General features: G+C 34.4%; 1 protein-coding gene across 7 annotated transcripts; it reads left to right on the top strand.

Moving 5' to 3' along the window:
• Positions 1–389: 389 nt before the first annotated feature.
• Positions 390–23,658, top strand: LOC144971035 (protein NOXP20-like). 7 transcript variants are annotated; one of them, XM_078911358.1, is made up of 14 exons: positions 422–545; positions 2,768–2,870; positions 4,911–5,015; positions 6,912–7,432; positions 8,081–8,180; positions 8,919–9,026; positions 9,230–9,438; positions 10,293–10,596; positions 11,029–11,193; positions 13,004–13,155; positions 13,965–14,104; positions 16,247–16,322; positions 16,757–16,810; positions 17,659–23,658. In XM_078911358.1, the coding sequence occupies exons 3-14, from the start codon at positions 4,934–4,936 to the stop codon at positions 17,758–17,760; spliced, it is 2,013 nt and encodes a 670-aa protein (XP_078767484.1). In that variant the 5' UTR covers positions 422–545; positions 2,768–2,870; positions 4,911–4,933; the 3' UTR covers positions 17,761–23,658. The 7 variants fall into 7 exon arrangements, with proteins under 7 accessions (XP_078767482.1, XP_078767479.1, XP_078767484.1 ...); XM_078911355.1 differs by having other exon boundaries at positions 475–545; positions 8,057–8,180; XM_078911359.1 differs by having other exon boundaries at positions 478–563; positions 2,825–2,870.
• Positions 23,659–27,549: the final 3,891 nt, after the last annotated feature.

The raw sequence follows: 27,549 nt of genomic DNA, 5'->3' as shown, positions 1-27,549 counted from the left end.
TTTACATAAAATCTAACAGTTGCAGAAATAATAATATAAGGCTAAATTATTATGAAAATCAGGCTCCGAATAATTCTCGTTTTGTTCACACCAGCGCAATAATTTGCTCTGGTCTAAAAATAGATAGATTGTAACTTTTGATAAATTTTAGAAAATTTTACCTTTTGTTCCATAAAATATCCATATCTAGACATTATTTGATGCATGATCGAGTATTTATGAATATGTGTTTCTTTTGCCACCTAACAGTCAAATTTTAAAGGTTATTTTTTTCTATTATTTACATTGGAACGTGAGCTGTCAAGACAGGAACATGTGGTTTGCCACGTGCTTCTCGACCTTTGTTTACGTTTGGGGCACCTAACTTTACTGCTCTACAGGAAAAAGACACTGTTTTGGGTAGGATCGGACCCCACTAGTATTTTTCGATACCAACCCCCAAATTTAGAACTGTACGAACTAATACCCGAAGATAATGTGAAAATTAGAAACAAATTCAGTAGACACGTAATATTTCGACAAGGAATCAAAACAATAACACATAGGTATAAACTTGATTTTAGGTAAATTAAACATAAAATAGAGCATGCAATTGTCTCAGCCATTTTAACACAACATGATTAATACCATGAGACACCAAAGACACTGATTCGTACATAGAGCCAGAGCCCCATCTGGTTATCTCTACTTACTATACTATGGTGAAGTGTAGTGTTGACATCCTGCCCTGCCTTGCCTTTGTTGTTAACTTTGTTTTGTTTTGTTTACACTATTACACTACATTACAACCTTAATTTCATTTAAATTTAGTGTGGAGAACGTATTCATTGTTGTGTTCTACGTTGAAGTTTGCGTTGAGATATATATCCCGTCAATCTCAATAAGACAACTTCTAAGTTTCTGGATTATTTTGAATTTTTGGTTTGGTTGTTTTTATTTTTTTATTTTTTTTGGGGGGGGGGGGGTTGGGTTTTTTTATTTTGTTTTGGGGGGGGGGGGGAGGTAAAGCGCAGTTGCTACGGCGTGAACTTAGTTTGGCGCCCTGAATGGAGTTTGCAGGTTATGTTTACAGCACTCAAGTTTAAGCTCTGTGTGATATTTAAATTTAGTGTTACTGTTACTTGCTAGGTCGTGCTAGGGCTAGGTATTGCTCAGAAAATTTCGCACTGATCGCATTGATTTTGTTTACTGTTGTGACAACAATGTCTAATTATAATAATTGTGATTATGAGAATGACAAATTAAGAAAAGAAAAAATGAAGACATTTTTTAAAAATTGTTAATAGTAAGAAGAGGAATAATGATTATAAGAAGAACAAAAAACAAATCAATAATTAAGCTTAAAAAGATAAAGAAATAAAAAATATTAATAATACAAGTAATAAAAAAGATAAATAGAAGTTAAAAAAATTAATATTGAAAATAAAGTTGTCCCTGTTGGGATTTGAACCCACCACCTTCCAATCAAGAGTCAACCAGCTTAACTTTAACCACCACTCTACGGAATCATCCAACTTGTGGAGATATTTAATGTCTATTTAAAAGAAATTTTAAAAAATATGAATTATCCACTTTTGGTTTAGTTTTGTTATTTAAAAAAAAATATAAATATTGCATGCATATTAGCAGAAAAAACAAGGACCAGTCGACTCCGCTTAATCACACAGCCTCTGGAGTTCGGTTTAGTGTGTTGATTAATTGGAGAAGCTAATAATAGCATCTAAGCCCCAACTTTCATGTGCAGTTCATGTAGGACCTTCTCTTCTGGGTTTTATACGGGCTTATGACCGTCTTATCCAAGACATAGCCTCATTAGAATGTTTGTTTCTTAATTAATATTTATTTCTTTTTAAATTCATTTTTTTTTTGTTTGTTTTGTTTTTCTTTTCTTTCACATGTTTTACAGACAGCAAAATGTGACATTATTGTTTGTAAGAACAATAATCTTGAAGCGTTGATTGCTTTCTATTCTGTACAAACTGTTTATAAACCCGTGTCTCCAATCCCGCCAATGGAGATCATCTGTCAGGCATTCTGCTTTTATATTAAGTGACGTTGTTTGTCCACCATGTCAATTTTTTCAGTATTTGTCAGGGGTGGTTTGTCACATTCCGATGAATCATTCTCATCTTCATTATCTAGACTTAGTCTTTTGTCTGGCTGAATGGAGCTCAGCTCACTGCTAATGGGTATGTATTGTTGTCCATAGTAAAGAATTAATCGAATGTGTCGACTGAAAAGTTGTGTGGAACGGGGATCAGCATCGTTGATTTCTTGTGGCAATTGGTTGTCACTGCAATCAAGGTGTAGTGATTAAGCGGAAATAGTGTGCGATTAAGCAGAGAGATTATATAGAAAAAAATCAGTTATTCAGGAATGTGTAGTGTATAAACAGAATGTGCGATTAAACGGAGTGTACTGTATAACAGATGTTTTCCTTTTTATAGTTTTAGTGACTCTATTTTTGTGATATTAACAAAATTCTGGAGCGATATATAGTGTTACATTAGGTGTTGCTCTATCAAAGCAATATCTACTGTTGTGTTAGGTGTCGCTCTATTATATTTATATGTTTTGTTTAGAGTTATTGCCATTTTAAAGTCTCGGCAATGATTTTTTCATGCGCTCCGTGTCCAAATTGTTTCTTACATTTTCACTCTTTAATTCACACATTCGCCATTTTCACTTTATTTACATTCACTAAAATTTTATACATCCTCATCCCTTAGTATTCACAATTTACACTTTCATTTCTTCTCATATATAGACCCTTTTGTGGTATGTTTAGTGTGGGTTATGACTAAGCATTTTTCTTATGCTCCAGAAAACTGGGAAAGGTCAGGGATTTGACTATTCTCTTCCCGAGTCAGGTAAAGTGTCAAGAATTCACTCATTTTCATTGGGTCTGGGATAATGGCTTGATATAGGATTGTTTTTTTTCGGACAATTTTTAGAACAATATCAACATCTATAAGCTCTAATCAAATATCATATTTGTATGTAATGTGTTTTGAGTCTCTGAACACAAAAATGTCTTTATTTTTTGGCGCTAGTTTCTAAATTTTTATGTATATAATTGTTTTTTTGGCCAGGCTACTTTGTTAACTTTTGTGTACCAATAAGGTCGCAGGTTCAAACCCCACCACCGCCGCGAAAAAATTTTTTATTCTCTATTGTCTTCTGGCACTTTTCTACTCACTTCATATCTTGTTGTTACCAACATAAGTGCCTGCTCCACTCACTTTTCTGAATTAAAAATTCACCCCATACACCGGAGCATACTCAATGTCTCAATCGTTTCTATGTTATATGTTTGTGATGAGAAATATTGGCTATTAAGCTTAACTGCTGGTCAAAATTACTTCGCGATGGTGGTGAACGAATCGGCGATCTCAAGAAGTGGGTGAGAGAGGGATCTAGAAATGACTTTGGGTTTGAAACGAATATTTTTGTGTTCGTGGATAGCTCACACGGTAGAGCCACGCTCTCACCTGCCAGGCGGAGTTGTCGTACCAATAAGGTCGCAGGTTCAAACCCCACCACCGCCGCGAAAAATTTTTTTATTCTCTATTGTCTTCTGGCACTTTTCTACTCACTTCATATCTTGTTGTTAACTTTTGTGGAATAATGTCCTTCCACCATTGATTGTTCTAATTCGTCAACATTAATGTTTATGTTAATAACATGCTTGTTCATGTTAATAACATGCTTGTTCATGTTACCACTGCACTACACACATGCCTCAGTTTGTGAGCGAAGTGGACTTTGCATGTCATGTCATGGTCACTAGGCTGTGCCCTGTCTCTCTCTCATTCATGCTGAGTATGTTGCGAACTGGTTGATGATGGACCACAGGAGGAGGGGGAGAAAAATGAGGTAAAATCCTACCACCACTACTGCAACCACCACCACCACATCATAATGAACACCCCAACTACAACCTCTTCAACTGCATCATCATGATCATTAGCACCAGCTAAGAGCTATAAGAAAAAAGGCAATTAAAATTCCTCAGTTAGGTTTTGAGAAAAGGCAGTTTTGAGAAAGAGTTCTTATTGGGGGTAATTGATGAGAAAAGAGGCAGAGATAAATAGCGGACAGACTGCTATGTAACAGGTCTCTGGACAATAACTTAAGAGATAAAGGGAACAAATATTGATTTTATTAGACGATTAGAGACCCATGATTGCTAAAGCCGGCCACAGACCTGGCACTTAATGATGATGTTAATTATAAATGAAACATCGGTTTGACTTTTTAATGTATTCCAATTAGCAAGATAATCCCACCCTCCTTTTTGTCTCCCCTTTATAACTTTATAAGTACCAGTGGCAATCATTTAGATGGAACAATTACTAATCAGGAAATAGTGATGCAGTGATAGATAAGGTAGAGATAGAGAACATTATTACTGACTTTTTGTGTCGAGAAAAAACTGATGGGGTTTTTTTCACAACTAGTTAGCAAATTGCTGTAATAGTAATACCATTATGTCCTATAAGTATAAGTTAGATTTTTAATGACAATTTTTTTAAATGTCCAAAAAGACAAATTGAATTACATTTTTTTATGCTTTATGCAGTTTTACCCACCCAATTACTTGCTTACTGATCATAAAATGGTGACTGCCGTTTGGGAGAAATACTGTCTCAATTGCACCAAGTCTTGATCACTTAGCTTGCACTGACCTGTAGGTTTGTCAATTTATGCAAATCCATGACTTTGTGCTTGAAAAAACTTCATTCCAACCAATTTTCACTTCAAAGTTTTTTTCCCATCAACTTCAAATAGGGTTAGTTTGGTTTAATAGCTCACCTAAATCTCATGACACTTTTTTCTTGAAGGGATAACCTCTCATCTGTTTATTATTTAAATCACATGTTAACCAAAACCTTATTAAAACATTCCAGATAATTCTACAGTCTGAACTAGAATGTCTGATTCAGAGGATGAAATTGCATTTGCCAGTGCTGATGAAGGTGATTCTCCTACTAAAAGCTCTACTGCCACAGGAGGTAAAGGTCCATAATTATAATGTTTACACCTGTGGACACAAATAATGCAAAGCTTTTTGAAACCAGTATTGATTGGTTTCATAATGCGCAGACAAAAATGGATTCCCGACTGAATAGTGCACTCTTATATGTTTAATTTCATACCAAACATGATGAGCTTTGATACAAGTATCAGGACCAAAATGTGAGAGTATGATAACAATGCACAAAAAGGTGAGCAAATGTGATTAGTATTGTCCATGTTCTTGATGAAAATTGTAATTGTCACTCTTTCGACACCTACAACCCAGCATCCAACAGGACAATGCTCACCGACACTCATCCATCATCACAAAGACCTTAAAAGATTAATACAAAACTGCATCAAGCATATCTAGAACATATTTAGGTGTCGTATTGATAGGCGTTATAACCTTGAGAATCTCAATGTTTTGACAGTAGCATTGGTCTAAGAGTGAAGAGCTATTTCCCAAGTGGATATTCAACATTTTGTTAAGTACGTGAGGCCATGAGTGTTTTCATGCATCAAAATGAAGGCGATTATAGGAAATACTAAAGAAGAAAGAATTTTATGTATGCACCAATTTATTTAATCTTCATTTTGAAGTGATATTCATCTTTTAATTGTTTAAACATTCTGTTGTAAATCAGAACCTTAAATGTTATATACCAATAGATTTCTCTTGATTTGTTATTTCCAACAATATATATATATATATATATAATTTTAAAATGTAAATCATCAGAATATAATCAATACGTTCAATAGCTTTGCATTAATTGTGTCCTCAAATATATGTTGTTGTTCCTAGATTTATATCGTAGCATGTATTTTTTTACTACAGTAGTTTGTGCAGAGGAGCCTTTAAGGCATACAGCTGAGCAGGCATATAGGTGAAATTCACCATTGTAAATGAAAAGTCTCAGAATGCGCTTTGAGTTTGACCTTTATATTTGTTACACATTCATTTATAACACATTTTTTACTTTATGAATACATCAAATGGCTGAATGAGTCACTTGGAGGTGTGAAGACCATACGACACTACTACTACTTTATGAATCAAATCCACATATTTTATCTTCACGGCTAGTAAAACATCTCTCTCTCTCTCTCTCTCTCTCTCTCTCTCTCTCTCTCTCTCTCTCTTTCTCTCTCTTTCTCTCTCTTTCTCTCTCTCTCTCTCTCTCTCTCTCTCTCTCTCTCTCTCTCTCTCTCAGTTGTGTTGCATTATTGTTTTTGTATTATGTCCAAGCGGGTGGTTGGATGGGAGCATCACCCTTGAATCATATACCTATGATGTTCGCATGGGTGTACGATCCGATAGTGATGTCGTTTCTTCTTCTCTTTACTAGCCTATCCTGCTTCTTTGGTTTGTGATTGTATTTTTGACAGGGATATTTTTTTTTCCTGTAAATCCTCTGCCTGTTTGTTCTTGGTTATTTATAATTTAGCTTATGATATCTTTAGGTTATGATTTTGATTTACATTTGTACTATTTTTGTTAGATTGCTTGTTTTTTTGTTTCAGCGGTCTCTCATATAACCTCAATTGTGTTGGAAGAGACCTAAAGCAACAAACAAACAAAATATTATGTCCATCATATGGTTTGTTTTTATATTGTTTGCTTGTTTTTGTTTTGTTTTTGTTTTTTGTTGTCTTTTTTAAAATTATGATTTTTGTAATGTACAAAACAAATCTGATTAAGCAAAATGTTCATTGTATTGTAACAAATGTGACGATTTTCCTGTAGTTGGTAAGTAGAGGGTGAAGGTCCATTCATCAGTACTGATGAATAAATGCTAGTGCTGGATCGTTAGATCTGACAAATAGCCATGGGCCCCATCGAAATGAACTAGTCCTTTTCTTTTACATATTTTCTTTATATTTCGTAGGACTGAAAGATGAAGGTCAGAAATATGACAAAAAGGATGTAAAGAAAGGAGCAAATGCCAAGAAAAGTGGTGGAGGAATTTCTGGAAAAGCAAGAAGTCAAGAGAGTGTTACCCCTGAAGTTTCAGTCAAGAAGGAACCTGAGAATCAACAGAAACAGTCTCAGTCACAAAGTCGTCAGAAGAAGAAAGGAGGAAAGGGCAATATTCAAAACCCACAGATTAAAGCTAAGATAACAACTGCTAATATTAATCCATCCTCTTCTACAGAGGACACCACAGACAATGTGCTTAAAGACCAGCCTACTAAAGCTGAGGTAAATAAAGGAAATAAAGTTGAGAATCAGAGTGACAAATCTCCCTCAGCTAAAAATGATCCAGAAACAGACTCTAAGAGTATCCCAACAAAAATTCCACAGTTGAAGGAAGAAACGGCAGAGGACGTCAGCAAATCCAAGGACACAAAAAACAGTGAAGACCACAATGAAGCTAAGGGTCCAAGTCCTGCTGCAATTCCTGAAAAGGTGAAAGTTCATTTCTTTCATTCATCCAATTACAACCAGAGACTATTTTATATGTTTTAAGATTTTGCACCATCAAACTTGCTTTAATTGACCATAACCACGCTTGTTATCAATTCCAGAAAATGTTAACTTTTGAATTAAAAGATAGCTCTCAGTCTTTTTGTCAGGGAGGGTATGAAAACCAAAAACAGAAAATTTGGTTTAAAGATCTTTTCATCAGCTGGCTTAATGAGGTTTTGAAAATAATTTAGACAAACTTATTTCTTGTCAAGCTTATAACTATTATTTATTAAGCGTTTTTTGTTTGTTTTTTGTATTTTTTTTTTTTTTTTGTGGAATGACCTAGATAAACTTATAGATGACCTTGCTCAAAAATTGTATGCACAATTTTTCCATTTAATCACATATAGGAAGGAAACTGATAGACTGATTTGAATTTGAGCCGCAAAATGATATTTTTAAATGACTGAGTCTAAATTTAAGCCAAGAAAATATTGATTTCTCCCAAAACAGGGGTTGAATTGTATTTTATAAGTCCATATATTGGTGATTGTATATAAAGCTTAAAATTTATTCAGGTCTGAGTGGTTTTTCCATCATGTTGCAATTAATTTTTATTTACAGGACAACACTTCTTTTTCTTTACAGAGTGGTCAAGGTGGGGGTGGTGGCTGGGGCTGGGGAGGATGGGGTTCATCTCTCCTTTCAGCTGCCTCTACATCAGTACAGACATTTACACATCAAATCGGTATTTCAAAATTATTTGTTTGCATTTATCATCTTAATAATAGACCTGCCTACCATTACCAAAAATTTGTAGAAATATGAAATTTTGTCTTCAATTTCAGAACTAAATAAACATCAGTAAAACTTATTAAAATATGAATATGGTGATAGGTTGCAATTTTAATGTTTTCAAAATGTTATCTTAAGCTGGTGAGATTAAATTGTTGATTTTTAAAGTTAACAGCAGCGGTTACCATCATTTATTTTCTAAGAACTACGAATTTTTAGATGTTCAAATAGGCAGGTCTATAATAATGACAAGATTACCTACCATGACTTTCATTTCTTGTGATGACATTTTGCCCCATTATACAATGCAAGATGTGTCATCTTGATATACAGGAGAAACAAAAATCTGAAGGGAAACTATTGGCGTATGCAAATCAACAATGCAAGGCAGAGGATATACAGATGACTGGGTTGCCTGTATATCCAAAAGGCCGTTTGTTTTGTTGTTTTTATTTTTCAATATAGAGATATCTAAAGCCATCTTTTCTATATTGAATATAAGCCCATAAACAATGAAAGGAAGTATCAGGCAGTCAGCTATAAGGTTGAGTTAATCTTTTCTCTAGAGGGTTGGATAAAAAATGGGAATTTAATGCATAAACAGTAACGAGTTAGTATTGGTATATAGATATATTCTTGTTTATAATGCTTGTTTTTCTTGTTTTTGATATAAAAGATCTTTTTTTCTCAGGGGATGGCATATCAACTATAATGGACACAGTGGAGTCCTCACTTGATGACCTGGTAACAGATGATAAGGATAAACCCAAGAAAGCTTCTGAAGCTGATTCAGCTCTAGGTATTGCAATGGGTAGTTTTCATATTTTGAAGACTGTTTAAAATTACCCCTCCCCACCAAACATTTAAATTACTCTCCCCTTGCCTAAACATATGCTTATTGTAATGTTAAGCCTTTTAAAAATTTGAATAAAACACCTGATTATTATGTTATAAGATTAATTAGTATGATATTTAGAATTGTTATTTTTTATCAAAACACAGCGAATGAAATAAAGGAAGATGATGGTCGTATAACGGAGGGGACATCAAAAGAAAATGTTAAAGATGCTGACCAGCTGTGTGATAATTTTGATGAAGCCAAAGTTAAAACCAAGTCAGAAAAATCAGAGTCAACTGAGTCAAATCCCTCGGGTGGGAACTTCTTTGCTAGTTGGGGCATTGCTGATATTGCAAAGAAGGTGACAGACACAGTAAGTTTTTATCATTCTCTCAACTCATATAGTTTATAAGTAGATTTTCCGTTAAACAGTTTGGAATCAAAATGTAAAATGTTGGCGAAACAATGAAAATATTATTGTAACATTAGGTGTAAAAGATCAGGTTACATCTTGAGTCTCATGAGCTCGGAGATGTTTCTTGTGTGTTACAGCAATGTTTTGGATTCCTTACCTTTTTCTCTTCCTTAGGAATATTACTTCTATTATCTTTAGGAAGTGTTTACATATAGTATTGTATCAGGGATGAAAGTTCATTTGAAATTTTACTTCGGATACATATTCCTCTTTTTAAAACATTCAACATATTTGACACTGATATCTGCCTTTCACATTGACATGAAATTATATTTCAAAATAACTTATTGAGTTATCTCTTGCATGAAAAAAGTTGAGGCTATGAACTTTCATCCATGTCCTGAACTTTACACATGTCTTTACCTATGAAGAAGAAATTTTAGTCAGTGACCAGTTACCAGGTTTTGCATAGAGTGTCACAGCTTGTAGTCTTTACTATTTACTAGTATTATCATAGTGCAGCGTTGATTTAGTGAGCACCACACATGCTCATTGGAACAATTTATTTTTGATTGCTAGGTGTTAGCTGGTTATTGATTTGAAATGTTGCCGCATTGTATTCGACTATGATATATACAGTAAACAGTTTCCTTGCTCTGCTTCTTATATTTTGTCATTAAATAGTATTTTATCCTATTTTAATTCTTTGTAAGACATTGATGAATGGTTTAAGCAACTAACACTCAACTCCCAGACATGAAATAGTTTTGAATCTGGTAATTTCTTTCTTTTTTTCAATTGTTTTGTCATAGGGGAAAACTCTGGCGTCCAAGGGCCAAACATTAATGACTGATGGTTTTGATGCAGTTGAAAACTTGGCATCTGGTGGCATTGATGTATTGGAGAGCATTGGGAAAAAGACATACCACACTTTCTCTGAACATGACCCAGCTTTCAAGAAAACCAGAGAATATCTAAAGTCTAGAGGCACCAAACCCAATCTGTCAAGTATTTTGAGAGAGGCAAAGGAAAAGGCTGAGAATGAAGCTGTGCAAGCTAAAGAAAATGAGGAGGCTAGAAAAGTGCACTTTGAAACACAGTTAGATGAATACCAAGGTGATAATATTTTATCTCATATTTTCTATGACTCGCAATACAGTGGTCCCCCCATCTCTCCGGTGACATTACCAGTGTCAGCCAGAGTGGGTTATTAGGCGAAGACAACAGAAAGGGGGGGGGTTATTACTGAAAACTTAAGGGCAGGTTGGTGAAATTAAAATGTTGCTCATTAATGTGTCTGAATAATATTTCCCGGCTGTTTTTAGATTGAGAAATAGGGTATTAGAGGTGTATTTTGGTTGTATCATTTCTATTTAACAAGATAAGAGATTTATTACGCAAGTGTGCCGTTACAAGATGGGTAGTGACCACTGTATTAAAATAATTTTAGAAATTAACTGTTTCTTCGAAATGAAGCTCATCATTTCCCGTAATGTCACTTATCAATTTATAATTACAAACCAATTATCAAATCTAATCTATTTAAAGGTATTGCTCACCTTGAGGCTCTGGAAATGTTGTCAGGTCAGAGTGAGAAGAAAGTTCTTTCCTTGTTGAATTCGCTGTCATCAGAAGACCATAAAGTCATCAAACCGATCCTTATCTCAATCAAGGAAGTCTTTGAGATAGATGAAGAGGAGAGCAACGATCCAGGTTTGGATACAGTTCTTTTTTGACTTGGCATGCCTTGTTGATTTAAATTGTATTATGTTTTTTAATTTATGGTGAAAAAGGATTAATGTGGCTTTGATTCATTTGGTCTATTTTTGCTATAGGGATGTAGAGATAATTCGTGTGAATGTGTAGTAGTGATAGACAGTGTAACACATTCTCTTTCATCTACCACAATGAGACTAGAAGTGGTATAGTTAAACCTACAAAAGGATGCTCTGAATTACAAGTGTAGCCACGGCAAAAAATTATGTGTGTAGTCTTGTTTTACCACAAGAGGCCACAAGAGGAATTGGTTAATTGAACGTCACTTAATTGGAACAATGTCTGTTCCAATTAACCGGTTTACACTATATTACTACTACTACTACTACTACTACTACTACTACTACTACTACTACTACTACTACTACTACTACTACTACTACTACCACTACTACCACTACTGCTAGTACTATTACTACTACTAATACTTTTACCTTTACTCCTATCTCTGTTACCTCTACTACACACATCTGACCCATCATTCCAAAAAGAAAAAAATCTGTCATGTAAAATACAACTAATCACATCAATGACCTAGCAGAAAATTAAAATTAAAATATTACAATCTGATGCCATTTTGTTATACTTTAGCAAAGCAAAGCATTCAAAGTCCACCATCATGCATTGGCACTGGAATTAAGGAGATGGAGAATACGAACAAATTATTCCAATGGATTATGTCCTTCTTGACTAATCAAAGACAGGTAGTTGTGGTGGACAGTATAAGTGATATTTGGTGCCCCTCAGGGTACAGTTCTCAGCCCCCTCCTAGTCATAATTAATGATATGCCAGAAAGACTTGCACTATGAACCCAGCTAAGATTGCAGATTGTTTGCCTTCTATTTCGGAGAATTAGAACAAAACATGAAACAAACAAAAAATTTGCAAACAACAGAAAAAGTGTACATTTATACAGAATATTTAACACCTCTCTAGAATAAGTGAGCAAGGCGAGTAACAATGACTAACAAACTGAATTGGAAAGGTTATGTAACAAAATTATGCACACAAAAAAGCCAACACTAATTTGGGATTTTTCAGAAGAAACCCATACAACAGCAGGAAAGAAATTAAAATTGAACACTGCTTTCATTATACATACACCAGATCCTCAGCACAAATCAGAAATCCAAGACATGGAGCAAATACAAATCAGGGCAGTAAATCTATACAACAAAGAAAAAAAAAACATGAAACTAATTTAGATCAGAAAAGAAATGTGACAAAGTGACAATGTTTTGCATATGCCTAAACGACTAATTGAAATTACCTCTCGATGATATTCAACAAAATAAGGGGAAGCCATCAAAGTTTATGGTTCCCCACGCAAGAGTGGATGCTGACTTGTACCATTTCATACAGTCAAGTATGTGGCAGTTGAATAGTCATACACCTCCTAGGGAACAAGACTGCCAAAGTCTGTGGAAATCTTCAAAATGATGAAGTTTACAGAACACGTAAATAATTGACAGGGTTTGGTTTTTAAAAGAAATGTAATGCTGAGGTAGTTTAAACTAGAGCATTTATATATATGAGGGTCAACTATTGTTTGCAGAAGAAAACGTGGCGACAGACATTTTAATTGCCTGGTCATAAATTCTGTTTAAAAGTAATATATTTTGTTTTGATCTTTTGATGGTATTTGTTCTTTAATAGTGATTGGCAGTTGTGGTATTTGTTTTTTCTTTTTTCTTTTTATGTAAAATGTTATATAATAACTTCTGAAAATTTGATATCAAAATACAGATGACAAAACAGATCAAGATTTCTCATGTCTTGTGAATAAACATTTGTCAGAGCTTAAGCTAGGGACATCATCTGACAAGCTGAACAAAGTTCATGAGATGGTAAAGCAGTGGATGGCTGATTTAGAAATGCAGAACTCGATTGACCCAAAGGTGAGTTTCACAACATACCTATATTTGAGGCTGGCTGAGACAACCCCGAAGGTTGCGGCAAGCTTTGATTCGAGGTGTGAGCCTAAATTGAAGATAATGAGAATTTCTATCAAATTTTTTTGTTTTTGTGAATATTGCTTCTTAAACCATTTGCGAATCGATTCATGATTGTAATACAGATTGAAAATAAAAGTAAATGTGTTTATTTTTTTATTTTGTAATGTAAGATGTGTTCAGTCTCAAAATTCTGATTAAATAGCTAGATTTTTGTAGCAAAACTTCGAGCTGTTTCAGATTCTACCACCACAATGTTTGTACTGCAACCACCATTGAGTACAGACGATACAAGTTATTTTGCATTTTATTTTAATTTATTTGTTTTCCACGTTAATTTTTGTATTGTGCTGATGAAGGGCTTGTACCCGAAACATCCATTGTCTGTATCGTTCCTATAAGAAGCCTCTCCATTTTCACTCTTTCGTTAGTATTTTCACGATCACAGGCTTCAGGCAGCCCCTACCGTTTTCTAGAGTTATAGTTATAAACCCAAGCTTGCCAACCAGTTTGGAATTAACCAAGATTCGCATTTTATGAGAAATTAGAAGAATATGGAAAAATGGAGTATAGGAAACGTGGCATCAGCTATAGAAATTATGGGTTCAAGGGATGAGAAATGATGTGTTATGAGCAGCAGGACAGGTCTTGAGCTGTAAAATGGCACTAATGTCTTCCAGCCTTTTGTTGATGTGAAGGGGAGTGAACTCCTGCACAAAAAATACTCGTATTGATAAACTTGTGTAAATTTACAGGCCATTCACCAGCAAGCAATTCAGTCTCTGGCTGAGCTCACGTCCAAGGGTGTAGAGCAGTTCCATAAGGCAGGAGAATTGGTTCTCATGCAGAGAGATTCAGAAAAAGACTGCAAGGAGAGAGCTCATAGCTTTGCGAGGTAACGGTTACATTTGAATAAGGGTTTGTTTTTCATACTATTCATTTTTTTTTAATATAAATTTCACACCACTTTATGGACAAAAGTAAAGTTGAATTGAATGATTATATAGATTGTGACTGTATGAAGCAAACACTGCAACAAACTAAATATTGGATTCCAATGCAATGTTGAACATTCGAAGTGTTCAGTGTCTAGATAGGTAATACTGATTGCAGAGTCCAGTCTGGAGCAAAAAATTCTGGGTTACAGGCAACGTCATTCAAATTACAATGAGGTCTTATGATTCAAATAAAACCCCCACAACTTCCAAACCAAATTTCATCACAACCACCACAGCATAATTTTCCCTTCCAACACAACCCGCACATCCATCATCATCATCAATATCATCACTTTCACCGTCACCTTTTCACCTATACAACTATCACCATTAATATATTATCATCACCACTACCACATCCATCACCACTACTGGAGCATTTTTGAACATTTATATTGCGCAATATCCACTAAACGTGCTCAAAGCACTTTGCAAGGGGTCCCTAGCCAATGATAATGGCAGCGATCCAATCCCCCGATGTCCGGAGGGAGACAATTACGGGAAATTGGCTGAGTAAGATCCGAGAGAGAGGGAATGGGGATACCCCTCTGAAGCGCATAATGGACGGTGCCCCCGTTTTGAGCCGAAATAAGTCCCAGCAACCCTTGTACACAGCTTCCCTGTCTATGGACAGAGATGCGTATACGAGATGGAAGTCGGTTTGGACGAATTCAATCCCTCGTGGGGGCGGGGACGTACACTCCTCTAAGCTTGGTGAGAAATTGCCAGGCTTTGATACCAGTAAGAGGAGACACTGGGTTGCTGCGAATCGGCTTCGGTCGAGGAGCTGCCTAACAGCAAGTACGCTTCATCAGTGGGGACTTTCCACCTGTCCCACATGTACCCGATGTGAGCAAGAACCCGAAATGGCAGAGCATCTAGTCGAATGGTGTTTTGTGACGATGCTACCAGGCGGGTTTACGACGGTTCACGAATGCGGACCGGACTTTGCTGATTGGGTCGATCGTCATAACATAGTAGTGTGAGAACCTTAAGAGGCTGCTGCTGCCAACAGCAACACTTAACATGTAAGACGAGTCAAAGGACTTAAAAGGCGATATTACAAAAAAAAATTTCTGACAGAGACAACGCTGTTGACGGCTAGGTACTCATTTTATACCTGACTACAATGAGAGTGTGAGTAAAGAGCCTTTTCCAAGGACTCAACCATGTGCTGTTCAGATAAGGACTCGAACCCTAGACCTCCCAATCCACAAGACCACACAGATGCCATCATAATCACTACCACCACTACTACAACCTCCACCACCACATTATCATTGCTACTGTCATGACTAAAATCATCACATTATCATCACTACCACTACTGCTCCAACCATCACCACATCGTCATTATCACCACTGACAACCACTATTTACCTAATCAGTCACAAGTCACACACCCATTACTCCTAACACACCTAACACACTTGTTAATCGCTCAAACACACTACCCAGCCTTGATTGCTATCCTCTGTTGTGTCATTGCTGGTAGGATGCATAAAGTAGACATTTCTTTTAAGTTATGTCTGATTTCTTCTTTTCTTTGAGAGTGGATATGGTTGTTAGATTCTCTCAGTGGGGTACCAAACTTGCAACTTATACCCCCTTTATTTGTAGTGTAGCCTGTTCCAAGAAATTATACCTCATTTTCGGCATGCTTAATTTATATGAATTGTAGAGGCATACATCATTGTAGCAGAGCTCCTGTTGCTTCTGAGGCCATTTTACACAAGTTGCACTGCGCAACTACTACTACTACTACTACTACTACTACTACTACTACTACTACTACTACTACTACTACTACTACTACTACTACTACTACTACTACTACTACTATGACTACTTCTACTACTACTGCTACAACTTCCTCTTACTCCTGGTATAAAAATGATAATCTTTTATTTATTTTTTGTTTTAGTTCTATTGTATATATATCAAATAATAATAAGGAGGATCAGATAACTTAGTTATTGGCCCAAGTGTTGTCTCTTCTATACTTATGTTTTTTTATGACTTTTATTTACACTTATCAGACTGACTGGAGTTTTGTGCCACGAAATAGGAAACCTTGCCACCAAGTTCACAGATTGCCTCAACAAGTCTGTTACTGTAAGCTATTGTTGCTTTCATTGTTGTTTTTGTTATCATTGTGTGTGTGTGTGTGTGTGTGTGTGTGTGTGTGTGTTTGCATGTGTGATTTTTGTTTTATGAAAATGAATGAGTAATTGGATTTTTTTCTACATATTATATGTGGTTTATTTATTTATTTATATTTTATTATTGTTTGTTTGTTTTTTTTTTGTTTTTTTTTTCTTTATTTTTTTTTTTGGGGGGGGGGGGTTGTTTGAAGTTTTTATTTATTAGGGGGGGGGTTGGGGGTTTTTTTGGTTGTAATTTTAAACAAGCATGAAGATCTATTTACCTTTGGTCCTTTATATAACAGTAAAGCTTACTGTCAATTTTATTTTAACCAAACCATGCTTGTAGATGATGATATATATGCCATGCCCTCCATGACACATTTTGTTTTGTATTATCTCTAGGCTGAGAAGGAGGAGACTGATGTCAGAGCTCTTGTCACAAATATATATCTTGAGGTAAGATAACCTATTTTATTCCACCCCTCTCATTGGAAAACTCTAATGCTTTGAACACCTTGAAAAAAAATTTTATTCAACGATTGCAGAAAATTTTCACACATTTTATTGGTGTAAAATTAGGTATAAAAGACAGCTGATTGGTAATTAAAAATAATCTTTTGGCGCGCATGAATACAAATCCAATGTTTTTATTTTTGGGTCAAAGATACAAATTATGGTGAATAGAAGAACGACTACCATACAATTTGATTACAAATAAATAATATATCTTACTTGGAGGGATGGAATAAACATATTCTTTAATTTCTTTGTATTTAATAAACTCGTTATATTTTTATCGTGCAATAACACATACTCACAAGCTCATTGTGTTATTGGGCATGATAAAAATAACTCATTTAAGAAATACAAAGAGATGAAAGAATCATATATTGTCATTATGAAAGGAAATCGAATAACAAGTCAAGCTTTTCACTGATGATAGTGATAGATTTTTTTTTCATTTTACCCTAATCCTAGCATTTGTCAATCAATTTTTTTTTTTTTAATGCATTGATAGAGGCTTAATTTCATAACAGTATTGCGGATAAGAAGGAATCCTTGAAACCACATGTGATATATTGAATTCATTTCATCACTTTATTTTATGTTAAAGAACAGGAACAATTTGTAACAAATGTCTCACTTAATCCAAGTGTAAACGGATATCAGAATTTCTTAGTTTGTGGCAAACCATCCTTATGACCAGTTTGAATAAAAAATTAAATATTTACTTTTTAGAATTGAATAAATTCGGTGTTTCTTCATATATCCATGACTTTTAAAATATTGCTTTTTGTCAACAGGCAAGTAACAGTACCACATACATCCAGGATGCGTTCCAGCTCTTGTTGCCTATATTACAACAGGCTGCCATTGAACACATGATTTTGGCAAGGCAGTCGTGACACAACACTCTCTCCAAGGATTAATTATTTCATGTTTGTGTCTATTGTCTAAATATTGATATGTTGTTGAAATACAGGACCTTTGTATATAAGATATCGGAATATGGTTGAGTGAATATTATAAGAAAAAACGATGCAGTTATTTAATTTGATTTATGTTATACCCTGTTGTGATCATATTTATGTCATTTTTAAAATTCTTTTGGTCATTGGATTGAACTGACTAACCTTAACCTATGAGCCAACCAGGTAGAAAATGATAATTGTTCATTATTTCATTTTATTAATCTTGAAATAAATTGTCAAAAGTTTCTCTCGGAAAAGAAAGGGAGGTACAGAGGTAAGAGAGAAAGAAATCAACGTCTAAAGTTAGATTCCCTGAAATTTTATAGATGATTAAAGTGAAATTTAAAGTTTTGGTTTACAAAAGCAATGATAGTATGGCATTCTAGTTTTCCTTTTTTTCAATAAGGATGGACTACATAGAAATAGCTACGACATCTTATATGATTGCAATCATGTTAATGAGTTTAACTTCTTGTGTTCAGATTATTTTAGGGGGAGAAGATAGTGTGTTCCCTACACAATCATGTCAATCATATAGGAATCCTTTCATGATTTAAGCCTATCTGATGCTTCTGATGGTCACTCATGACTAAACCTCGCCCAAAATCAATTTCATATAAGTCCATCAATCCCCCTTTCTTAAACTTTTGCTTTTGTAGATCAAAGAGGGTGATATTTTGATATCCCAAATATTCCTCTCAATGTTGAATAATATAAAATAATAAGTTTCATGTCAGAAAAATCAAGTCTGAAGTTCCTAACTCATCATTACAATAACATTGATATTAAGAATGAAGAAATCGGTCAACAAATAAAAGAGATGCAAATTATTCATAATATTTTTCTATGATTACAATAATTGTCATCAACGATTTACCATCATCAAAGTTGTAATTTTTTCCCCAAGTGCAATGTCAGTGATTTCCACCCGAAAATAAGATTTTAAAATATTTTATTGGCAAGTTGATAAAAAATCAAAGCTGATAACAGCCAGCGACAATGAAGAGCTTGTCCTTTCATTCAAAGCAACTGGATTTTACTCCAGTCTTGACTGCCCCTCCTATGAATATTTGACTGTTGTCAGTTTTTGAGGCAACAATTTTCTATAAATGGAACGAAAATAGAGTTATCTGTCATCATTTTTTAAAGTTTTATTTGTTATGATATAATGAAATATTTGAGTTTGCTACACTAACTCTTTTTAAATTCAGATTTATACCAGCCAGATTCATGCAGTCTAAATAACATTTTTGGGTTGGTAATACAAATACAAGCATACAATTTAACGAAAATATTTTGGGTATGCTTGATCATGTGAGTATGACTACTCGATAATGTAATTTTATTAAAATAAATTGGTTGTGTAGTTCAACCAGCAAATCACTCTGGATGAAATGGAACTGTGTTTCCTTAGCGCTTGGAGGGGATAGAGCATTGATTTTGAGTGTATTAAGTAGAGTGAAATCGTGGAATTAGATGTTCTATGCATATATTCTATCATTTTTCAGTTATAAGAATTTGCTTGATGTATGAAATTATAAAGGTCATGGACATAGATAATTGTAAAAAGTAGTGGGAATGTTCAATAATGTGCAAAGCCTTTCTATTTGAAACATGTTGTTTAAAGAGATTTTGATGTTCCTCCCGAGATGGACAAAAAAGAAAGAAAGAAAAATTGTGACAAAAATTACAGACCAAAGGATTTACAATGGTAGAATTGATTTTCTCATGGACTTGGCCCACATTTCTCAATTAGAGAGGTTTTGCAGTATACATTTGTATATTATTGTGTGTACTTTATGTTATTGCATGATTAGTGTATTAAAGTATTTGTGGCTATTAACTCTGGAGCTTGTGATCTATGAACCTTTTGATTTTATCACAAAAACACACGATTGCATGAAAAAAATTCCTGACATTTGCTTCTCGTGAAATTGTTCCTTAATTTTTATATCCATCTAAACTGGCTTTTTTTTGTAATGCTAACCTTTATTTCTCCCAATGAGAATAACTTTTGTTTCCAATTGCATAAAAAGAATGCAAGCTAAGATTCAAATAAAACAGGACGTTAGTGATGAAAACGATTTTTTAAATGGAGCATTGTTTACTTTAATTCTAAAGAAGATTGTTAGGTTGACCAATTATTAATTGTATGATGCACTTACACGTATATTATAATGTGATAAATGCAATGTGACAGTTATTCAATATTCTAACACCCCATTACCTCTTTGTTCGTATCAAAATATGGGTATGATAAATAGCGATATCTGACTGATTGATAATATGGTGCGCAAACAAATAATTGATCGTTTTATATTCCATTCAATTTTACCCATTTGTATTCTTAGATTTTCTTAGTTATGAGAATAAAGTGTTGTAATATTATTTTTAACAGAAATTGGTGGCATATTGACCTCAAGGAAGTCCTGATAGGCTCTTTCGGCTCTCGGGTCAATGCAATTCCCGATATCTGTCAAAATTTAAAACAATTGTGGGGGAAAAGAAATAGATTTATCGTCAGCAATATTTCTCAATGTACCATCACAATAACTAGCAATGTACATGTGTTATTGTGATGGATGAATACTGTCAGATTTATTTCCAACTGTTTCCTAAGATCCTAAGATTGAAGAGAAAAGTGACCACTGCTTAGTACATATATCTTTGCTATGGAGAGAGGTTGTACAATAGTACACATAACTCCCCAAGAAATTTGAAATATGAGTCTGTTCCAGAAGCTGAACTTTAAAAGCATGTTATTTTTGATGGCATAAATACGTCTTTATTTAAAAAGCTGGTTTAGTTTCTTAGCATTGCTTTCATGAATTGTGATAATATGGTCAAACCTATTATATAACTTGAATTTAAATACATTTACAATACATTTCAACTGATTTCATTTTATAGTGACACGTCATAATGGTTTTCCAGATTAACTCTTTAGATCATTTAAACAGTTGTCATTTTCCCAAAGCAAAATTAATTTGGTAAAGCAGATAAAAGGTTAAAATAATGAATTAATTATATGACAGATATTACCGGATGTGAGTAACTATGCTGACAAACCTGGCTTTAGCAAAGGTTTATATAGAGAAAATAAAATGGGTTTACTACTGATAGCTTTGAATAGATTTAAATGGCTGATTTATCAACTTGTGGCTCCATTCCATACCGTCGCATCTATTGATGCATGGGCAACACTTCTCTATGGCACCAAAAAGAGCAGGGATAAGAAGGGATGGTATAGTCAGTGATCACCATTTTAAGTTCAACTTAATTGTAACACCATGTAACTCTTGCAAATAGCTGTTAAAGTATAAACCATCTTACAGAACTGGGTGGGGTTCCTGACCTCCCATAGTGGGTAGGGATGCACTTACTGTGTCTTCTATCCTTTTTGTATGTTTTCCAACATGCTTTCTGTCTTTGTCTTGGGATGAGATTACTTGGTTTTATCCTGGCCCTGGCCGGATACCCTAGCTGGAAGGGAAACAGTCAAATGTATAGTTAAAGTTTTGGAAGATGATAATTTTTGTCTTGTAAATCATCTCTCTGTTGTACACTGTATTATGTTTTGTTTATAATGTGTAAACATTTGAGTGTATTCCTCTTAGTTGGGACCTCTGCTTTTGTCGTGATGAGACATTTAATGTGATCTCAAACTAAGTACTTTGATAGTGTGCTCTTGGAATCTACATCTGTTCTTATTTGAACTAATTTCCCTTTGTCTTTTCTTGAGTGCTTTAATTATAATTCTTTAACTTTTACTATCCCGATTTCTTCCTTTTTACTGGCGCTTATATAACCTAACTGCAAGCGCCGTAAAACCCTTAAAAAGAAACAAAACAAAACATCTTACAGAAACCTTGCTAATTGCATCAAATGGGTTTGAATGTAATGCTACAATTATTTTTATTTTCTGTTTCTTCCTTGTTCATTTTTCACACTATGGCAGCTTATATCTCCAACTTTATTTGTTTAACCATTTTAACGATTTATGTATAACATCAATGCTAGATTTGTATCCAATAAATATGTATTTACATGAAAATAGTTATAAAAATAGCACAATAAAATAAAAACCTCGAGCTTTTGAATAGAGAAATATTCACTAAAATTTGCTCAATGCACTATTCAATAAACTTACAGTACTTTGCTTTTTGTGGTCCTACTTAAATATAGGGTTCTTATTGTTAACATCTAGATCCTAACTGGATGACATGATATGGCTGTGAGAGAAAAGACTTACGAATAAGAACTACTGAAATAGCTTTATGTGTTTGAAAAATTTAATAAGTGATTAAGACAAAGACAGGTCATTTTTGTAATTGGGAGAACGGAATTGGAATTGGAAGACGAAATATTGTATGAACTTAATTCTGAAAATAATCATTTTTACCAATTAAATAATGATTTATGCTCTATTTGATATTTAAGTTTCATTTAAAAAAAGAGTTTCTGAAAATAAATAATATCACACGAAAAGCTCTCCCATTTTATTATGGAAACGTCTGTTGAACTAATTAACTAACGATGAGAAATGTATAGCTGATTTCCAGCATCATGAGATCACAAAAATTGTTTGTGCTTTACTAATGTCTTTTTATTCTTAACTAAACTTTAATAAATCAAACAGGAATCAACATAATATCTGCATTTTTAAAACTCCCAATGAAATTGTATAGTTTTACTAATTTCAACTTGTGATTTATCATTTTGAGTCAACATGGAAGTGAATTATTTTGAGTGGGGTTTTCTGACCTCCCAAGCGGGCAAAGAGGTCACATATTATGTCTTTTAACCCCCACATCTGTCTTCCTTTCCATGTTGATCTCTGTCTTTGTTCTGGATTGAGATTGCTCATTTTAAAAAAAAAATAATTTCCTAATCCTGGCAAAGTTTCGTAGTTGGGGGAGACAGTCAAATGTATAGTTTCTTGTATTGAAAATATTGTTTTCATTGTAAATCATCTCTCTGTTATGAACTATTATAGTTATTAGATTTGAATGTATTGATGCAGAAACATCCACCCTTGTGAAGAATATAAGCATCAAGCCATTCCAACTATTGGGTAACCTCTGTATGTAATGGGAGCACGTCTCACCAGTAATCAAGAGGTCTGACATTCGATCAACATTCAAGGCAGACTGATTTTTGGGGATCATTTATTCTTGTATTTTTCTTTCTGTTTGGCCAGGCACTGTTTCAGACACGTCTTTTCAAACCCTTAAACTTTTTTCCTTCATAGCGGGATTCTTTGTTTGTGCCTGGATGGGACTTTTAAGTAATGTCAAAATGTGTACATCTTTGGATTGTTCATGGAATCATCTGTTCCTCGTTTGAACCAATCCCCTTTGTATTGCTTTTTCTTTTGTAGTTTTAACTTAAGTTCTTTTCCTCTCTCATCTTTCTTTTTACTGACGCTGAAATGACTTATATTAGTGTCGAAAGCGCTGTAAAACCCCTAAAAATAAAAACGAAGTGGATTGTAGCTGTAAGTGGAAAACTGTAAAAAAAAATTTACTGATATGTTGATTGTTATAAAGTTGGCTAGTTTTGATCTTTATATATTGAATTGTAATAAAAAGAGGCATTTTGGAGAAGTTTTTACGATGCGAGATTCAGCACTCTAATTTGAAAATGAATGTAGAAAATTTACCAAGCCCAACTTTTATTGCATTCAAATGTACAAATGATCTGGTGTTTTAAAACTGTGATATGGAATGGTTATATATAAGAAAAGGAAGTATCTATTGTAAGCTTTATATCCTATAGATAGATATATGTGACAGGAATTAAATTGTATACAAATAAAAACTCCAAAATTGATTGATATTTAGACTTCATTTTTTCCAATATCATTTTATTTTACTCTGACATCATCATCATCATCTTTGTCACCATATAAACAATAACACATTTATATAAACAAGTTCATTGCATATTTTAAAATTCATTTGTATATTCACTTGAGTATGGATCCTCGAGCACTCTGTCTCATTCAAGTTGCCCTGATTTTTTTCCTTAGTATTCTTTGTTATCTTTCCATTCCTTCCTCAATCTACTTTTTACCTCAGATATTGTTTTCTCAAACGATTTTCACCTAGCAAATTATATTGGCCTGTACCTGAGAAGAACCAGTTAGAGTGATGGAGTGATTGAAGTTAACCCAAAAATGTGCATTTGCATTGAAAATATGGAGTTGATGTTAATCAGTAGTTGTAGTAGTAGTAGTAGTAGTAGTGGTGGTAATAGTCGTAGTAATAGTAGAAGTAGTATTAGTAGTATGTAGTAGTAGTAGTAGTAGTTGCTGTAGTAGTAGTAGTAGTAGTAGCAGTAGTGACAGTAGTAGTATGTAGTAGTAGTGGCAGTAGTATGTTGTGGTAGTAGTAGTAGTAGCAGTAGTAGTAATAGTAGTACAAAAAAACGGATTGTAACGTTGCAATTGGATCAAGGGAAATAATTCATGAAATTCCAGACCGACTGCTTTTGGATACAATTCATTCGGAAGTGTACTTTAAACTATTCTTTACTTTTTAAAATCATGCGTCAGAGATTAAATAAGAAGAGAATATGCATTCTGAAGTATGGAATATCAAAACTACAAGTATAGGGCATTATTTAACAGGTTTTACAGCTTTACCCCAGATTCGCTCGGTTTTTCTGATGATTTCTGATCTAAAGCCTTCGAGTTTTATTCACTTCTCATTGGTTTTTAAGGCATAAACCTATAGTGTTATGAGATTTGGTCCTATTTATGCGTCTCTGCCCAAAAAGACAAATTCATTGCGTATTTTCTTCTCTGGAGCACGATTTAAAAGACGCCACAAGAGGTCGCTGTAACTAGTGCATTAAATTAGTCCTGAAATCAAATAATAGTATTTCGTGGATTATTTCCCTTGATATCGTGGGCTCCACAAACTTATTCCTCTCTGTTTTTAATTCGCTCTACCCCATAGAACTTGTAATAATAATAATAATAATAAAATAATAATAATCACGAAGTCCAAGGTTTGAGAGTTTTTTACCAAGATGAGGGTCTTTTAAATCGACTTGCCGCGAGCGCAGTGAAGGGCGGGACATGATGATGATGGTGATGATAGCGATGATCATGATGGTGATGATTGTGGTGGTGGTGGTGATGCTGAGGATGATGATTATGTTGATCACCATCATCATCATTATCAGCATCATCATTATAGAGGAGAAGAGAAAACCAAGGAGTAAGAGAATATTATAGAATCACTGAATCAAGGGAAGCAATCCATGAATTACGAATATTCGATTTTAGGACAATTTTCATGCAGTGATTACACCGCCCTCAACCGGCATATTTTAAATCGTGGGCCAGGGAATAAATACGCAATAAATTGTTTTCCTTTTGGCCAGACACGCCTATAGACTAGTATGGGACAGGAAATGCGGATTTATTTGTCGTAGAACAAGTTATTTTTTTTAAATGGCATTTTTCCATAATTTTGGTACCGTCAGTACAGGCGCCAACGCCCGTGGTCAGGTCAGAACTGACCAACAGGCACCAGTACCTATTAGTCAGTACTGACCTCAGGCGCTGGTGTTTGTTCGTCAGTACTTACCAGCAGGTACCAGCGCCTGGGGGTCAGTACTGACGAATAGCCACTCCGTATTCTTAATATTATTATTATTATTATTATTATTATTATTATTATTATTATTATTATTATTATTTTATTATCATCATTACTATCAGTATTATAATCATCATTATTACTACTATTTTAATTACTTTTCCCCCTATTACAAGAGCTGTAACCTAACAATAATTGCCTATTTGGACAATAAAGATGATGATGATGATGATGATATTGATTATTATTATTATTATTATTATTATTTTTATTATTATTATTATTGTACCCATTACTGGCATAAAAGCCAATGAAATAGTGAGGAAGATGGTATATTTTTGTTTGTTTTTAACATTTTTACGACTCTTGCAACACATTTAGTTCATATCAGCGCCAGTAAAAAGGAAGAAAATTGGATTACAAAAACATTCTAGATGTACAATTAAAAAAATTGAGGAAAAAGTAAGACAAAGGGGAATGGTTCAAATAGGGAACATATAGATTCCAAGAACACGCTAACAGTGTACTTTGTTTGAGATCACCTAAAAGTCTCACCCAGACACCAAGACAAGATCCCACTAAGAAGAATACACTCAATTTTTACAAATCATATGTTAAATTTTTTTTTAAACAATACATAACAGAGAGATGAAAAAAATATCTCCCAAAACTATAACTATACACTCCGACTGTTTCCCTTCCAACCAAAACCCTGGCCAGGGTCAGAACAAAACTAAGTTATCTCATTCTAGGACAGCATGTACCTCCCTTCCCACTATGAGAGGTCGGGAAACTCACCCAGGAAGATGGTATATGAAGATTTTACTTGCAATATAAAGTTATCTCCCTCAACCTATCAAGTTATTATCTTGAACTTCTTTGGATGTCCCGAGGAGTTTGAGGAAACTGCTTGAGTGTAACAATAATATGTTAAAGTAGTCATGGTACAAAATTCAACAGTATTGCGTTGTGGTATAATAACTGTAGTGTTAGATTATACAGAGATGCCAAAACTCTGGTTTCACTGGAAAAATAAATCCGGTCTGGAGTTGTTTTTTTAAATCCGGGTTATGAACAACTTCTGTCCACTTCCGGTGATATTCTTTGTTTCTAACTTCCACCATTTCCAGTGTCACAACAACCACCACAGCACCATCTCCACTGATACCACAAATCCCATTTCCATCATCATCACTACCACCAATGGCAACGTCACCACACCATCATCATCACCACCACTACTATTGCAATCACCATCAACACACTATCATGACCACTGCCACAATCACCAGCACCACATTATCATCATAATTGTAATTACTAGTTGTAGTGATGATGATGGAGTGGTTGTCACGACTGCAACAACCACCCCGTCATCATCACTACAAACACCTACTCCACATCATCATCAATGCCACTATTACAACCATCACTATATCAAATTACTACAACCACCACTATATCAAATTACTACAACCACCACTACATCAATGTCATCATCGTCATCACGCACTCCCACTACTGCTAGGTGGGGTCCTTTGACATTCCATGGTGGGCAGGAGGTCATTTGCTGTATTTTTTTATTCCTTTATATCTGATTTCCGAGTTGCTGTCTGTCTTTGCCTTGGTATGGCACTACTTGGTTTTGTCCTGGCCTTTTCCGGAGTCCTTGGCTGAGAGGGAAACAGTCAAATTTATGTTTTTTGGGAGATGATTTTTTCCTCCTTGTATATCATCTCTCTGCTATGCACTGTCATATTTGTTGATTTTAATATATTATGATTTTTAAACATTTGAGTTCATTCCTTTCAGTGGGATCTTGTGCCCGGATGAGATTTTTAGGTGATCTCAAAGAACACTGATGGCGTACTCTTGGAATCTACATCATTTTTTAGATTTGATATGACGCCCTTTAGCCCTCTAGCTTTAGTTGATTCGAATTTTAAGATGGCGTCTCTGGATTATCACATTAAGTCCAGGAAAAGAGAAAATATAACCAGCAAAATATGTCAAATCTTAGTAATTATTTGATAAAACGTTAAGGAGTAGGCACCGAAAATCATGGTTATTCATCACAATTTCAGACACCACAAAATAAATTACCAACACATTA

The sequence above is a fragment of the Berghia stephanieae genome, chromosome 4 (genome assembly GCF_034508935.2).
Source record: "Berghia stephanieae isolate SIO BIC M18660-M18661 chromosome 4, UCSD_Bste_1.3, whole genome shotgun sequence".
Classification (NCBI taxonomy): Eukaryota; Metazoa; Mollusca; class Gastropoda; order Nudibranchia; family Aeolidiidae; genus Berghia; species Berghia stephanieae.
This window is presented reverse-complemented; position numbering and strand designations above follow the sequence as displayed.